This window comes from Oncorhynchus nerka, linkage group LG3 (assembly GCF_034236695.1).
Source record: "Oncorhynchus nerka isolate Pitt River linkage group LG3, Oner_Uvic_2.0, whole genome shotgun sequence".
Taxonomy (NCBI): Eukaryota; Metazoa; Chordata; class Actinopteri; order Salmoniformes; family Salmonidae; genus Oncorhynchus; species Oncorhynchus nerka.
In genome coordinates this window covers 11,056,152-11,072,189 of record NC_088398.1, presented here as the reverse complement: position 1 = coordinate 11,072,189, position 16,038 = coordinate 11,056,152, and the positions used below count along the sequence as shown (strand labels likewise).

The 16,038-nt window shown below is 44.7% G+C and overlaps 1 protein-coding gene across 1 annotated transcript in view; it reads right to left on the bottom strand.

Annotated features, from left to right (window-relative positions):
- Window positions 1-16,038, bottom strand: part of LOC115114049 (rho GTPase-activating protein 33-like) — a 51,719-nt gene that overhangs the window by 8,003 nt on the left and 27,678 nt on the right. Inside the window, 16 exon segments of the mRNA XM_065008448.1 lie at window positions 17-91; window positions 255-394; window positions 508-664; window positions 5,262-5,410; window positions 5,604-5,711; window positions 6,303-6,385; window positions 6,487-6,631; window positions 8,331-8,433; window positions 8,781-8,930; window positions 10,166-10,216; window positions 11,859-11,925; window positions 12,565-12,642; window positions 13,323-13,445; window positions 13,888-13,980; window positions 14,331-14,468; window positions 14,741-14,827. Coding sequence (XP_064864520.1) covers window positions 17-91; window positions 255-394; window positions 508-664; window positions 5,262-5,410; window positions 5,604-5,711; window positions 6,303-6,385; window positions 6,487-6,631; window positions 8,331-8,433; window positions 8,781-8,930; window positions 10,166-10,216; window positions 11,859-11,925; window positions 12,565-12,642; window positions 13,323-13,445; window positions 13,888-13,980; window positions 14,331-14,468; window positions 14,741-14,827 — 1,747 coding nt within the window.

Sequence of the window (16,038 nt, the reverse complement as noted above, 5' to 3'; positions counted from 1 at the left end):
GCCTACTGTGGTGTACCTGCTCCACTGTGCTGGGATGATAAGGATTCCTCACTCTTAGCCGAACGCAGGGTCACACTGTCCACACGACAACCTGCAGGAGACCAGGGAAAGAGAGCCAGAGCCAAAGAGAGGATCAAAAGGGGTGATAAACTGTGGAGTTGGTATTTATTTTCCTTTCTACCTCCATCCATCCAGGTAAATTGACTGAACATAACCCTGGTGTATGTGTGGTCCAAATCAGACATGATATCTACCTGCATGTGAGGTGGTGGGCTGGAACAGGGAGCTGATCCTCATTGGTTTACGTTGCCCCGCCCCCAGGGGCTTCCCGATAGCAAAGAACGTCTTCCAGCTCCCTCCAGCTGCCTTCCGTACCTTCAGCCCTCTCTTCCTCCTGTAGGGGGGAGAGAGAGAGATTTAGGTGGGTGAGACTGCTAAATCAACTGCATGTGATAGTGAAACTACAGAAACTTGCATGGTCTGGAATAAGCCTGGCTTCCCACTCACCTGTCGACAGGGTGGTCCAGCACGGTGTGGAACTGGCCCTGGAACTGGACTGACGCCCCCTGGAGGAGCAGAGGAGCCTGTGTCCTGGCCTGGGCCTCTTCTAGGGAGAGCAGCCTGGTGGACACAAAGGACTTGGGCCTGGTCAGAGAGTGCCGCCCTGCAAGCAGAGAGAGGACCTACCGTTAGTAATAGATAGAGGGTGGGAGAGTGAGGAGGCATCGGTGACGGTGGCCAAAAGCTTGGTTCCAAATGAGATCCTATTCCCTGTATATTAGTGCATTACCTTTGGCCAAAGCCCCTAAGTGGCATAAAAATAAAAAGTGTACTATATGGGAAATAGGGTGTCATTTCAGATTTACCCAACGAGAGCGAATAAGACACAGACACGCTTGCAAATCAGAAATCACATGGAGTTAACAACACAAAGGGAGGGAAGGCTGAGGTATGCAGAGGAAGTTGGACCTTTTCATTTGAAACTCCCAGTTAAAGAGCAACCAAAGTAAAACAGGACACCCGTCAGGGGAGAGCAGGGCATGGGTCATCAGACAAATATGTATTATAATGCAATTAGTACTGTAACAGTGTCTTATAGGGCAATTCCATGCCAGGAAAGCCCAAAAATATTTCTCCCACATTAATATACTGCAATACAATTTTTCACATTAAAATTACTCAACATTAAAGTATTCATATTAATATTTCAAAAGTACCCTTTTTGATTTAGCATATTTTTTGGACATATTGTTTGGAACAACAAGTCAAACACTCTTCAAATAGGTCAAATTTCCAGAGTCCGTGCTCTGCTACTTTTGAAGACTTGACCATTTTATACATAAAAACGGACAGGTCATTAAGCAATCACATTTAGCAAATCACCAGCAGAAGGAGTTCAATTTGAATCCATTTCCCCATTCACTGGTGGGGCTCACATAATTTATCATAACTTCAAAAGTAGCAGAACGTTGGAAAGTTTATGTACTTGTATAGTATATAGTTTAAAACAATGTCTAAAAATTTAATGTACAAAATGTAAATGGTATGAGATATTCACTAATATGTTATGTTGAATTAATATGTTAATAAATAATATAAATATGTGAATAATATAATATGTTGAATAAAAAAAAATCATAATCGCGACATAATCCATGTTTTAGAGCACACTATCATGTACCGTTCACAGATCATAGGGTCTTTTTTCCCCTCACAAATGGTCTGTGATACAAATGTAAAAACCATATCAAACAAACAGTCATCCTCCCAATTACGTTTCTGCGAGAATAGCTAGAACAATCAGACAACCAAAATATTTGTTGACTTTCCTGGCATGGATCTGAGTCTCAGACACAAAGCAAGCATCTAACTGAGCCCTGGCTGGGACGCTGACAGAAACTCTTCAGCTGGAGAAGCACACAGATACTGCTGATCTGTAGACAATACTGAGGTTAAACATTTTAGCTATAGGGCCTATTGATTATTTAGCTAGCTGACAAGACAAAACAGATCATGGAAGCTGGGAATAATCAATGCAACATTGTTTTTTTACCTGGTGGTTCTGGCTCAATGTAATCCTCTTAAAAGAAACATCCACAGCATTTGTGACACATTGATCAAAACAACGTCTATTCTTTAATATTTTGAGCAATACAGCACAAAACAACCTACAAGTTACTTGAATAACTATTTAAAATGACAAAAACAAATATGGGATTAAACACAAAATGTAACCGACCACATTTACTTCAAGATGGGATGAATTGGAACCAGGATGGAAGTTTATTGCCTATTCAACTGTCAATACAACTGAAAAATAATGTGAGTTCACGGTTGACCCTGAAGAGACACTGGGTTCATACAAACATATGTCAGCATGTGTGCACAAAACTTGGCTATATTAAATTCTTGTTTAAAAAAAAATCCAGTTGGTAGTTACAGTCTTGTCTCATCACTGCAACTCCCGTACAGACGACTCGGGAGAGGCGAAGGTTGAGAGCCGCTTCAGAGAACGCACACAACCGCACTGCTCCTTGACACAATGCCCACTTAACCCGGAAGCCAGCCGCACCAATGTGTCGGAGGAAACATCGTACACCTGGCGACCATGTCAGCATGCACTGCGCCCGGCCCGCCACAGGAGTCGCTAGAGAGCGACTCCTGTGTCCATCCAGTTTGATTTCTATTTGTAACTGTGCTATTTCACAAAAGTTCTGAACCTATATACATTTTACAGACCCCGTATATTTACATTTGTTTTTTATCTTGCTATTAGTCCCACCCTTCAGCTCCATTCATCCTCTCCCATCTATCTCTCATCATCATCCATTTTGGATTTCTATTTGCCATATATTTTTCAACTGTGCTGTGATGCTTCACAAACAAATTGAGCCTTTCTATTCATAGCTTCTACAGATTGTAAATTATAACACATATATATACATTCTATTAGTTTCAAGAATTTTGTATAGTAATTTACATTTTTGTTTTAAATCCGGAGTTGTTTTGCATATCAATTCATAAACCATGTGCCATGGAACGGGTACATCGAAAATATCTTCCCAACTATTTTGCAATTTATATGGCACAGCTGTCGTTTTTGGTCCATAAATGAAATTGGTATTTGTTTTTATTTATCACACTTTTCTTTAACCATTTGTGTTCTTTAATACAGGGCCGACATACAAGTTCCTTACTTTGTTCCCCTTTACTTGCCTCTTCCATTTTTGTGGTAATGCTGCAATTAGTTGGTTGTAATTTTGGGTAGAGCAGACATTTCCATATGTCTGTGTTAGCTGCATGTGTAACATAACTCCACCAGTCCTATTTATAATATCATTCACAAAAATTATAACTTTTTTAAACATTTCTTCAAAAATAGTAAAAAAAAATAAAAATACATTTGTATATTTGAATTTAACCACAATATTTGTTATATTATTTGTTCTGTCTTTTCAGGTGGATTAAACTGAAATTGCAACCAACTTTCCAAGGCTTGTTAAAAAACTAAAGATATTTTAGAGATTATTTTAGGAAATAATCTAAAGTGAGCTGGTGTAATCTGAATAAAGGGGAAAAGGCCCTTCCTGAACATAGGATGAGACATACTCACCAATTTACTAGAGAACCAGTTTGGATTTAAGTATAACTTTTGTATGACTGATGCCTTTAGTGAGAGGTCTAATGCTTTAATATTTAATCATTTCTGCTTGGCTATACTTACTATCTACTGGAAAACAACAGACAAAAGCCCAATAGGATGAGACACATTCATCATGAACTCTTTCTTGTGCATATCGTGCAGAGATCTCAGGACAAATGGGTCACACCGAAGCCAAAAGTAGACCAAGCCTAAACTAAACCAATCAACGCTATAGAGTGCTTGTAAGCATCCTACATTGAGAGAGAGAGAAGGCACGGACGGTCAGAACATGGAGTAGTGTCGCCTCGCTACGGTGGCTCCCAAAAGAGGATGCCTGGGGGCCTTAGGGACCTCCTCACCCCTGACCTCCTCCACCTCCTCCACCCCTGGCCTCCTCCACCTCCTCACCCCTGGCCTCCTCCACCCCTGGCCTCCTCCACCTCCTCACCCCTGGTGGCCTCCTCCACCTCCTCACCCCTCCTCCTCCACCTCCTCACCCCTGGCCTCCTCCACCTCCTCACCCCTGGTGGCCTCCTCCACCTCCTCACCCCTGGTGGCCTCCTCCACCTCCTCACCCCTGGTGGCCTCCTCCACCTCCTCACCCCTGGTGGCCTCCTCCACCTCCTCACCCCTGGCCTCCTGCAGCCTGGTTCTCTGGTGCTGCAGAGAGACCTTACACTCCAGCTTGCCCGTTGCTACGGAAACACACAGCTCTCGCTCACTGTCTGCTGCTGCTTCCATTCCACTTGGCATACACTGGTTGAATCAACATTGTTTCCACATCATTTCAATGAAATTACATTGAACCAACGTGGAATAGACGTTGAATTGAAGTCTGTGCCCAGTGGGATGGCTACATCATCAGCGTGGCCGAGGGCTCACTTTTATGTCAAGTTTTCAGCTTTATTCCATATTTAATACTGATGTTAATCAAGAGTAAAGAACAAAATGTTGCCAAATATTGTACTACTTTTTGGAGCAAATGGATACAGTGGAAAAATCTTTCCATGCTTAATTCACTTATATTACTGCCATTTTAGACTATTCATACACATGTTCTACTGTGCTGCGAGGCAAGACAGAGTGCAATGAAATATTAGTATCAGAGTCATTCAAGTAGAGTTGCTTTCATAGACTTACAGCATTTGCGGGGTAAAAAGCGGAGGACAGCGGGTGGTGGTGACAGTTGTAATGGAGGTAGAAGTGTCATCCATTATATACAGGGCTTTAACCAAAGCTCTCTGTTTAACCAGACAACTAAAAGCATTAAGTAGAGGATAGAGGAAGCCTGGCTGGCTGAATAGTAAACCTAGTTACTGTAGGTACTAAAAAGAGACTTTGAGGCTCTGAGGTAAATGCTCTGTGTGTGGCATTGATAACACAAAACCACAGAGCTGATAGAGGGAGAGAGGACAGAGGGAGCACTCTGAAGGAGAGAAGACATTTTCAGTCGAATCCTAACTTGAAATCAACACACGTCACTGACGATTGCCGACTGATGCAAATCATGCATTGATTTCAATGGGAAATGTGTTTTTCCACACAAATGGAACTCAAGTTCGGAGGATTGTGTCCAGTGAGCGTTAGAGAAGCCAGCGTTTGGGTTATGGTGATGTACCTGTGCCTGTGAAGCGTCCTACAGAGGTGAAGGAGTCACTGAAGAGCACGTCCACGTGACCGAGGAGAAACTCCACCACCACAGACTGGATCCGCACCTCCTTAAACGGGTCAGCACCACTCAGACCCACCGCCTCGATCTCCATAGACCTGCCACGGAGACAACACACAGCCACACCAGGGTCACCTCCAGGATGGTTTTGCAGACAGGAATGTCATGAATAGAGCTGACATGATTCCTCACTGTACATGTCAGAGGCACACCTGTTCTAAGCAATATATTTCTATATGAACGATCCACAACGCACACATGTAGGTACAGTAGGTAGGCATAGACACACACCTGAGCAGGTTGGGGGCCCAGACGATGGCCAGGTTCTTGATGTGCATGCTGGTTTCTCCGCTGCAGGTGGCCAGACCAGCCAGGTGTCTAATGAGGTACTCCAGGGTCCTGACAGAGAGAGAGAGAAAGACAACATTAGTCCACAATCTGGGATGGCTGTGTATACCTGTAGTCTCTGTCTCCATGGCTGTGTATACCTGTAGTCTCTGTCTCCATGGCGGTGTATACCTGTAGTCTCTGTCTCCGTGGCTGTGTATACCTGTAGTCTCTGTCTTCGTGGCTGTGTATACCTGTAGTCTCTGTCTCCGTGGCTGTGTATACCTGTCTCCGTGGCTGTCTCCTCCGTGGCTGTGTATACCTGTAGTCTCTGTCTCCGTGGCTGTGTATACCTGTAGTCTCTGTCTCCGTGGCTGTGTATACCTGTAGTCTCTGTCTCCGTGGCTGTGTATACCTGTAGTCTCTGTCTCCGTGGCTGTGTATACCTGTAGTCTCTGTCTCCGTGGCTGTGTATACCTGTAGTCTCTGTCTCCATGGCTGTGTATACCTGTAGTCTCTGTCTCCGTGGCTGTGTATACCTGTAGTCTCTGTCTCCATGGCTGTGTATACCTGTAGTCTCTGTCTCCATGGCTGTGTATACCTGTAGTCTCTGTCTCCATGGCTGTGTATACCTGAAGTCTCTGTCTCCATGGCTGTGTATACCTGTAGTGCGGTGGTGGGAGCTGCTGGATGACATCATGTACTTTCACCATGCGCTCGTCGTCCGTCATCTCTCCCATACAGTCCTACGGAGGAAGACCAGGGAAAAAACAGATGGTTTAGCCTTTGACAATGGACAGTACTTTCAGTTGGAGGGAGTTGTGTTGGGTTATGGCCATGTACTCACAGCAAACTTGTCGTAGAGCTGGTAGGTGAGCAGGGGGTTGGGCAGCTCTCTGAAGTAGAGTTTACACAGGGACCCCACACAGTGGATGTCCTGCATGTACATATCCTTGGTCAGGTCTGGAACATTCTCACTGTCAAACTCATGTCTGGTGGGGAGAGAGAGTGTCAAATAGGGTTGAATGCCAAAAAAGTATTGCATATTTGCCTATATGTACAGTGGGGCAAAAAAGTATTTAGTTTGCCACCAATTGTGCAAGTTCTCCCACTTAAAAAGATGAGAGGCCTGTAATTTTAATCATAGGTACACTTCAACTATGACAGGCAAAATGAGGGAAGAAAATCCAGAAAATCACATTGTAGGATTTTTTATGAATTTATTTGCAAATTATGGTGGAAAATAAGTATTTGGTCACCTACAAACAAGCAAGATTTCTGGCTCTCACAGACCTGTAACTTCTTCTTTAAGAGGCTCCTCTGTCCTCCACTCGTTACCTGTATTAACGGCACCTGTTTGAACTTGTTATCAGTATAAAAGACACCTGTCCACAACCTCAAACAGTCACACTCCAAACTCCACTATGGCCAAGACCAAAGAGCTGTCAAAGGACACCAGAAACAACATTGTAGACCTGCACCAGACTGGGAAGACTGAATCTGCAATAGGTAAGCAACTTGGTTTGAAGAAATCAACTGTGGGAGCAATTATTAGGAAATGGAAGACATACAAGACCACTGATAATTTCCCTCGATCTGGGGCTCCACGCAAGATCTCACCCCGTGGGGTCAAAATGATCACAAGAACGGTGAGCAAAAATCCCAGAACCACACGGGGGGACCTAGTGAATGACCTGCAGAGAGCTGGGACCAAAGTAACAAAGCCTACCAAAGCCTACGTGTCCCCTTGCTTAAGCCAGTACATGTCCAGGCCTGTCTGAAGTTTGCTAGAGAGCATTTGGATGATCCAGAAGAAGATTGGGAGAATGTCAGATGAAACCAAAATATAATTTTGGTAAAAACTCAACTCGTTGTGTTTGGAGGACAAAGAATGCTGAGTTGCATCCAAAGAACACCATACCTACTGTGAAGCATGGGGGTGGAAACATCATGCTTTGGGTCTGTTTTTCTGCAAAGGGACCAGGACGACTGATCCGTGTAAAGGAAAGAATGAATGGGGCCATGTATCTTGAGAATTTGTAGTGATAACTTCCTTCCATCAGCAAGGGCATTGAAGATGAAACGTGGCTTGGTCTTTCAGCATGACAAACACACCGCCCAGGCAACAAAGGAGTGGCTTCATAAGAAGCATTTCAAGGTCCTGGAGTGGCCTAGCCAGTCTCCAGATCTCAACCCCATAGAAAAGTTGTTGTCCGTGTTGCCCAGCAACAGCCCCAAAACATCACTGCTCTAGAGGAGATCTGCATGGAGGAATGGGCCAAAATATTAGCAACAGTGTGTGAAAACCTTGTGAAGACTTACAGAAAACGTTTGACCTCTGTCATTGCCATCAAAGTGTATATAACAAAGTATTGATGAGACACATAAGTCTAAGTTTGACCAAATACTTATTTTCCACCATAATTTGCAAATAAATTCATAAAAAATCCTACAATGTGATTTTCTGGATTTTTTCCCTCATTTTGTCTGTCATAGTTGAAGTGTACCTATGATGAAAATTATAGGCCTCTCTCATCTTTTTAAGTGGGAGAACTTGCACAATTGGTGGCTGACTAAATACTTTTTTGCCCCACTGTATTTCATGCATGCAGTCAATGATCTATGTAGTCTTAAGTCTTTACAGGTTCAGGGCCTGACATGCAGGGTTAGGGTTAGCATGAGGAGTGGTACCGGAGTTTCTGAATGTTGGAGGAGACTCCAGAGTGCCTGTAGATGCCGTCCACCACACCATGCTTCTCTATGAACTCTGAGCAGCTCTTCAGAACCTGTGGAACTGGAGAAGCACACAAAGATCCATGTCACATGTTACAGTAGTACACCAAACCAGACCAGGCTCTCAAGGACACACAGAGATGACTCCCTGAGACTCTAGAATTAGAACTGTAGAACTCTAACTAGGGCAATGGGCCCATTTCATCAACTCCGAAGCACTAATGTGATCCTAAAATGGCATGATTGATTTTAATATTGTACTGAGTTCACTTGACAAATCAAAACCGCTCACTCTCGGCAGCCAGCAACTCACTCTTACGTTACTATAACAATCACAAGCCCAAAGATACTGACAACTACTTTACATCCCCAAATGGTTACGTGAGGATAAGTGTGTGTTTTATGTACCGTCCAGTCCTGAGTTGAGGAGGTGCTCTCCCAGGTCGCAGCCGAACACCCTCTCCTTAAGAATTCCTTTCTGTTTGAGCTTCTGCTTGGTGGGTCTGGACTTCATAAAGTTGCGCAGGAATCCCATCAGCTTGCCGTGCTTCTTAGAAACTGTCAGAGGGGGGCGACAGAGAGCTGCTGAGTATTGACACTACAGTGGGAAAGGGAGACTATTGTGGTGGGTGAGGGGTCCATCTCTGTGAGGGGCGTGAATGTTTTTACATGAATGTCATCATCGTCATCGAATATAAAACATGTGGTAAGACATCAGAAAATAGGAGAGTTTAGTGGGAGCTGGAGCATGGACACTAGTAGGAGGCTGGGTCGTGTTCTGGACCAATGAGCCACGACCATCAACATCATTAGAACATTAACATTAAGCAGCAGCAGATTACTTGGACGCATGGTGAAGATTAGGATTAAGAACAAGGAAATAACGATTGTCATTGGTCATAATAAACCTGTATCGTCTTCCTCTAAAACAACGACTTGCTTCTCATTTATACAACAAGCTCCATTGTGTTCCTATGATTTATGGGTGACTCTAAAATACATGTACACTAATTCTACTCTAAAAACATCCTCACCACTCCTGCAACATCCCTAGGTTTGGCTAGTTGTATAAATGGCTATTTTACGTTTCCTGGTTGGCTTAAGGGGAAATGTGTGTTATACAGGCCTTGCATTAAGGGGAGAGATGAGGCGTTAGGAAAGATAAGGACAGTGGAAGGACTCTGATTAGATGACAAATGGATTAATGAGAGTAATTCCATTTCAGTTGTTGTTACCAGCAAGTCTTAGGTACCAAGGCTGAGGAACTGAGAAAGAGAGAAAAGGAGAAAGGCAATAGATACAACAGGAAGGCGGTTGGAACACCAGCTAAATACATTGTTTTGGGAGTGCGAAGTACAGAACAACAGAGATATACTGTGGTCAGAGATACAAATATGAAGATTGCAAAGATGTTGTGGTGACCACATTAAGCAAGCAAAACAACCTATGGGCTGAGTAATTCTGAAACTATGTAATGTCACGTGATCCGCTGTGTGCATCTGGTTAACACCACAAGGTCATGTATCCTTAAATAAAAAATTGTCGAGAGAAAGATATCATTTTGAATGTTTACAAGACGAAGATACAAGGGAGAGGGAGGAAAAGTGGCTGTTATATACAGTTCAATTAAATATAATAAGCGATATATGCTACATGCCAGAAAGAAAAAAAGTAACCATGACAGTTAGTACTGCATGTTGTCAACTTCATTTCAAGCTCTTACAAAACCTTCGACACACTCTGTGGAGACTAAATACTCATACAGCAGTGATTGGTTGATTGTGTCTGTTTACCGGATGTAGGAGAGGGAGGTCCTGGGGCGTTGGAGTTGGCTGGATCTCCATCTGGAAACACAAACGTCACTCAATACATCTTACATTGATCGGGGGACACAGTGCAGGTGTACAGGACATTTGGAAAGTATTCATACCTCTTGACTTTTTCCCACATTGTTACGGTAGCCTGATTCTAAAATGGGTTTAAAAAAAAAATATATCCCTCAAACTACACACAGTACGCCATAATAACAAAGCAAAAACAGCTTTTCATAAATGTTTACAAATGTATTAAGACAAAAAAATGAAATATCACATTTACATAAGTATTCCGACCGTTTACTCAGTGCTTTGTTGAAGCACCTTTGGCAGTGATTACAGCCGAGTCTTGGGTATGATGCTACAAGCTTGGCACACCTGTATTTGGGGAGTTTCTCCCATTCTTCTCTGCAGATCCTCTCAAGCTCTGTCAGCTTGGATGGGGAGCGTTGCTGCACAGCTATTTTCAGGTCTTTCCAGAGATGTTTGATCGGGTTCAAGTTCGGGCTCTGGCTGGGTCACTCAAGAACATTCAGAGACTTGTCCCGAAGCCACTCCTGCATTGTCTTGGCTGTGTTCTTAGGGTCTTTGTCCTGTTGGAAGAAGAACCTTTGCCCCAGTCTTAGGTCCTGAGCGCTCTGGAGTAGGTTTTCACCAAGGTTCTCTCTGTACTTTGCTCCGTTCATCTTTCCCTCGATCCTGACTAGACTCCCAGTCCCCACCACTGAAAAACATCCCCACAGCAAGATGCTGCCACCACCATGCTTCACCGTAGGGATGGTGTCAGGTTTCCTCCAGATGTGATGCTTGGCATTCAGGCCAAAGAGTTCAATCCTGGTTTTATCAGACCAGAAAATCTTGTTTCTCATGGTCTGAGTCTTTAGGTGCCTTTTGGCAAACTCCAATCGGGCTGTCATGTGCCTTTTACTGAAGAGTGGCTTCCATCTGACCACTTTACCTTAAAGGCCTGATTGATGGAGTGCTGCAGAGATGGGAGAACGTTCCAGAAGGACAACCATCTCCACAGAGGAACTATAGAGCCCTGTCAAAGTGACTATCTGGTTCTTGGTCACCTCCCTGATAAAGGCCCTTCTCCACCGATTGCTCAGTTTGGCCGGGTGGGCCAGCTCTTGGATGAGTGTTGGTGCTGCCAAACCTCTTCCATTTAAGAATGATGAAGGCCACCGTGTTCTTTGGTACCCTTCTCCAGATCTGTGCCTAGACACAATCCTGCCTCAGAGCTCTATGGACAATTCCTTCGACCTCATGGCTTGGTTTTTGCTCTAACATGCACTGTCAACTGTGGGACCTTTATATAGACAGGTGTGTGCCTTTCCAAATCAAGTTGTAGAAACATCGCACGGATGATTAATGGAAACAGGATGCACCGGAGCTCAATTTCAAGTCTCATAGCAAAGGGTCTGAATACTTATGTAAATAAGGTATTTCTGTATTTTTTAATCTTTATTTTTTAACCTGTTTTTGCTTTGTCATTATGGGGTATTGTCTGTAGATTGATGAGGAAAAACATGTATTTGATCAATTTTTGAATAACGTAACAAAATGTGGAAAAAGTCAAGGGGTCTGAGTACTTTCCGAAGGAACTGTATGTGATAATGTACAGTAAGTGGGATTTAGTATGTTGGTGTCATAACGTGTGTGTGTAAGCCACCTATTTTAGCGGCGGACTGAGGCTTCTCGTTGATGAGCTCCACACACTCACTGGGGAAGAAGCCCACCTAAAGTGGGGAAAGACCAAAGTAACTGAGGATGACAAGCATGGACACACACAAAAACTTGGACACACACAATAGCTTACACATAGGTTAAAAAACAAGAAAAAATGAGTTAAAAGAAAAGTAAAAGCTCAGTGAAAATAGAGAACAGTGAAAGAAAGAAATAGAGGGAACAAACGAGAAGGGAAGTACAGAAACATGGAGACGTGAGATAGTGAATGTAGCCATCTGGAGAACTGTTGTTCTGCAGCGGGACTTTTCAGAGTGGGTGGGGAAGACAGGCGTGTGCATGAGGGAGACAGGTGTGTGCATGAGGGAGACAGGCGTGTGCATGAGGGAGACAGGCGTGTGCATGAGGGAGACAGGCGTGTGCATGTGAGAAAGACAGGCGTGTGTATGAGGGAGACAGGCGTGTGTATGTGGGAAAGACAGGCGTGTGTATGTGAGAAAGACAGGCGTGTGTATGTGAGAAAGACAGGCGTGTGTATGTGAGAAAGACAGGCGTGTGCGTGAGAAAGACAGGCGTGTGCGTGAGAAAGACAGGCGTGTGCGTGAGAAAGACAGCCGTGTGTATGAGAAAGACAGCCGTGTGTATGAGAAAGACAGCCAGTGGTGGAATTCTCCTGTGATTATGTTGTGTACCTGGAAGCCATGTTTCCCCCTCCACCAGTTGGAGTCCTCTTTGGGTGGCATATCAATTACAGACAGGATATCTCCCACCTGGAGAGACACACACACACATTAGACAAAGACATTAAACAACCTCCGACTTCAGACAAATTCTACAGGCAAATAAGCCAGATGACTTCATTTAACATCACCCCCCCCCCCCACACAAAAAAAGTACATCAACACACATAATACAGCCTCAGCAGTCAAAACACCAGCCCCAAAACTAAACATTATCCAGACACAACAAGCTGGATCAGGGCATAATGTAGTCCTGCCTGATTTGGATGAACTCCACTCACACTTATTTCAGATAACAGATGAGAAACAGTTGCCATTGCTCACTGCAAGGAGGACAGGACAGAGAGGAGATGAGAGAGAGAGAAACAGAGAGAGAGTAGGGGGAGAGAGACAGACACAAAAAGAGAGAGAGCGCGAGAGAGTGAGACGGAAAGAGAGACGGAGAAGCGCTAAAATGTGCCTCAGTGTTTGGGTCACCCCATTCCGGAGTGCTGTGGCCCAGAAACAGAAAGAGGAGCAGTATGTAGAGCAGTAGGAGGAGAAGAGGACAGGAATAGACAGAACAGGAAGATGGAGGAAAAAGAAAAGGAAAGTGACAGCCAAACAGAGAGACCAAGGCCCAGACAGAGGTGACATAGAAATCTGAAAACTATGACTGCCACTAATGTAAATCTCATTTGGTTCTGTGTATCCCTGCAGCAGCTCCATACCTCAATGGAGATCTCGTCGCTGGCCTGCGCCGTGTAGCGCTTGATGACATGAGCAGCGGCGATGGCGGGAACGTTGAGCGAAGCTTCCTCTTTCAGGAGGAACCGATTCCCACGGTTGTCAATCTGGGAGGAACAGCAAACACAAACCTCTGTTGTTTAAGGAATAGACAGGCAAATAATTACACCATTCTCTCAATATCCCTTAATTATAGTAGTAGGGCTCTCTAGCAGTCTTTCTCTCTCCTACTCTTCTTTGGTCTTCCCCAACAATTGTCTTCTTTCTCTGGCCAATTTCTTATGTTTCCATGTTTTTACAGCTTATTCTCACCTTCACTCTTTCTTTCAACGTCTTTGGGGGGAGGGGCAGCCCCACTCCAAACATTTTTTTAGCTTTATTGAAGAGATCGTACTACTGTGTGAAAAATGGGGGAGGGAGAATCAAAAGGCGGTGGGCCAGATTCGAACCCATGCTGACTCTGGCGTATATGTGAGCCGGGGTCAGCGGCTGTAACCACTGGACCACACAGTCCACGCTCTTATGTTTTCTAAAGACACTTAGTCTCACCTCCATCCAGGTGAGCACAGGCCCACAGTTGAGCTTGTTGTCCACGATCATGGAGAGGCGGCTCAGGTACTCCGACAGCAGCGGGGTGAAGATCTGATAAACAACAAAAACAACTGACACAGGACTTTTAACACACAGCTACTGTAGGAGCCGACAGCCATTTACATACATCTACTCCCAGATACCATAGATGAAGACAGGTGACCCAAATATCAACACCTGCTAGAATCAGAGAACAAATGTGCAGAGACAGACAGGTCACAGACAACCATGACCACATCACCTCGATGAAGGTAATTTCATGTCATTCTCAGAGGTCTTCATGCTAACCTACAGCGGTACCATTGACCTCCATACAGTACAGAAAAACATTCTACAGCTAATTCAGCCAGAATGCTACATAACCACCTCAACAAATAAGCTCTCCCACAGTCCCCACTCACCTCTACCCTGTCCCCGATCTCGCTGAGGGGTGGCAGGGGCAGCAGCTGGGAGTAACGCCGGTCGTAGATACACTGGTGGAGGTGAGCGTCCAGAGTACGGAACTCCTCATAGGAGCGCCGAACCATCCACATCTTAGCCTACATCACACAGACAGACGGAGAGAGAGAGCACGCGAGACAGCGAGAGGGAAAGAAGAGGGGACAGAAATATTCATGTGAGGAGGAGAGCAAGGAGAGGGGGGGGGGGGTCAGACAGGAGGAGAGAGGAAGAGAGAGGGGGAAATATTTTCCCACTCTGTCAAAGTGTACGTGTTGGTGTGAATGTGTCTGGGTTAGATATAGCCCTGGCAAGGAGATGTGTGAGTGTGTGTGCACGTGTTTGGCGAGGGTATGTGGCCGTGACCACTCACCTGGCAGGACACCTGCACCAGGAAAACCAGGTCTTTGGCAGAGCCCGAGATCCAGCTGGCATCGCTCTGCTCGTTCGCAAACTGCAACTGAGGAACAGAAACACACACATACTCAAGCATGGGTCAGAGGAACAGGAGGAGCAACTATATGTAACTATACAAAACATACAGCCTACTGCACACAGAATAAGAAAACACACATACAAGGATACTACAAAGCACTCTCCTATACCTACACACACGATCAGGATACATTATATCCAGGGAAATGGCAATCCTTGCCTGGTACCTTTTACACAACCTCCCTCCTAGTCGCCCAAATTCCGCATCTTCTAATAAAGTAGCCAACTAAATCAGAGGAGATCTTTCAAAATGGCCGACAACATCTCAGCCAACAAACAGTATTAACGTTTAATGGACTTAACAATGCAGAGAAAGCTGTGAAAAGATACACCTGTTAAACTAGTGACATCAGAGCCATGTGTAGCTAATAGAAAGCCTCGGGTGGAGCCGTAGGACATGGGCTTCTACAAACAAGCACAAAGGGAAAACGGTGTGTTTTTTTGTATTTTTTGGGGAAGAGGAGGAAGAAGTGAGGGCGTTGTTGAGGCTCCAGGCAGATTAAAAGAGAAAATACTTTAATCTGAAATGAGACAGTCAGTGTTGTGGACCTCGGACCTTCACATCAAATCCACTATGACTAACGCCTCAGAGGGATACACATAGAGAGACAGGGAGCGAGGGATAAAGAGGAGAGAGTCTCAGTGGAGAGAGGTAGAAAGAGGGGGAGAGGGATAAAGAGGAGAGACAGTGGAGAGAGGGATAAAGAGGGATAAAGAGGAGAGACAGTGGAGAGAGGTAGAAAGAGAGGAGGGATAAAGAGGAGAGACAGTGGAGAGAGGGATAAAGAGGGGGAGAGGGATAAAGAGGAGAGACAGTGGAGAGAGGGATAAAGAGGGGGAGAGGGATAAAGAGGAGAGAGGTAGAAAGAGGAGGAGAGGGATAAAGAGGAGAGAGGTAGAAAGAGGAGGAGAGGGATAAAGAGGAGAGAGGTAGAAAGAGGAGGAGAGGGATAAAGAGGAGAGAGGTAGAAAGAGGAGAGGGGAGAAAGAGGAGAGGTAGAAAGAGGAGGAGAGGGATAAAGAGGAGAGAGGTAGAAAGAGGAGAGAGGTAGAAAGAGGAGGAGAGGGATAAAGAGGAGAGAGGTAGAAAGAGGAGGAGAGGGATAAAGAGGAGAGGGTAGAAAGAGGAGAGAGGTAGAAAGAGGAGGAGAGGGATAAAGAGGAGAGAGGTAGAAA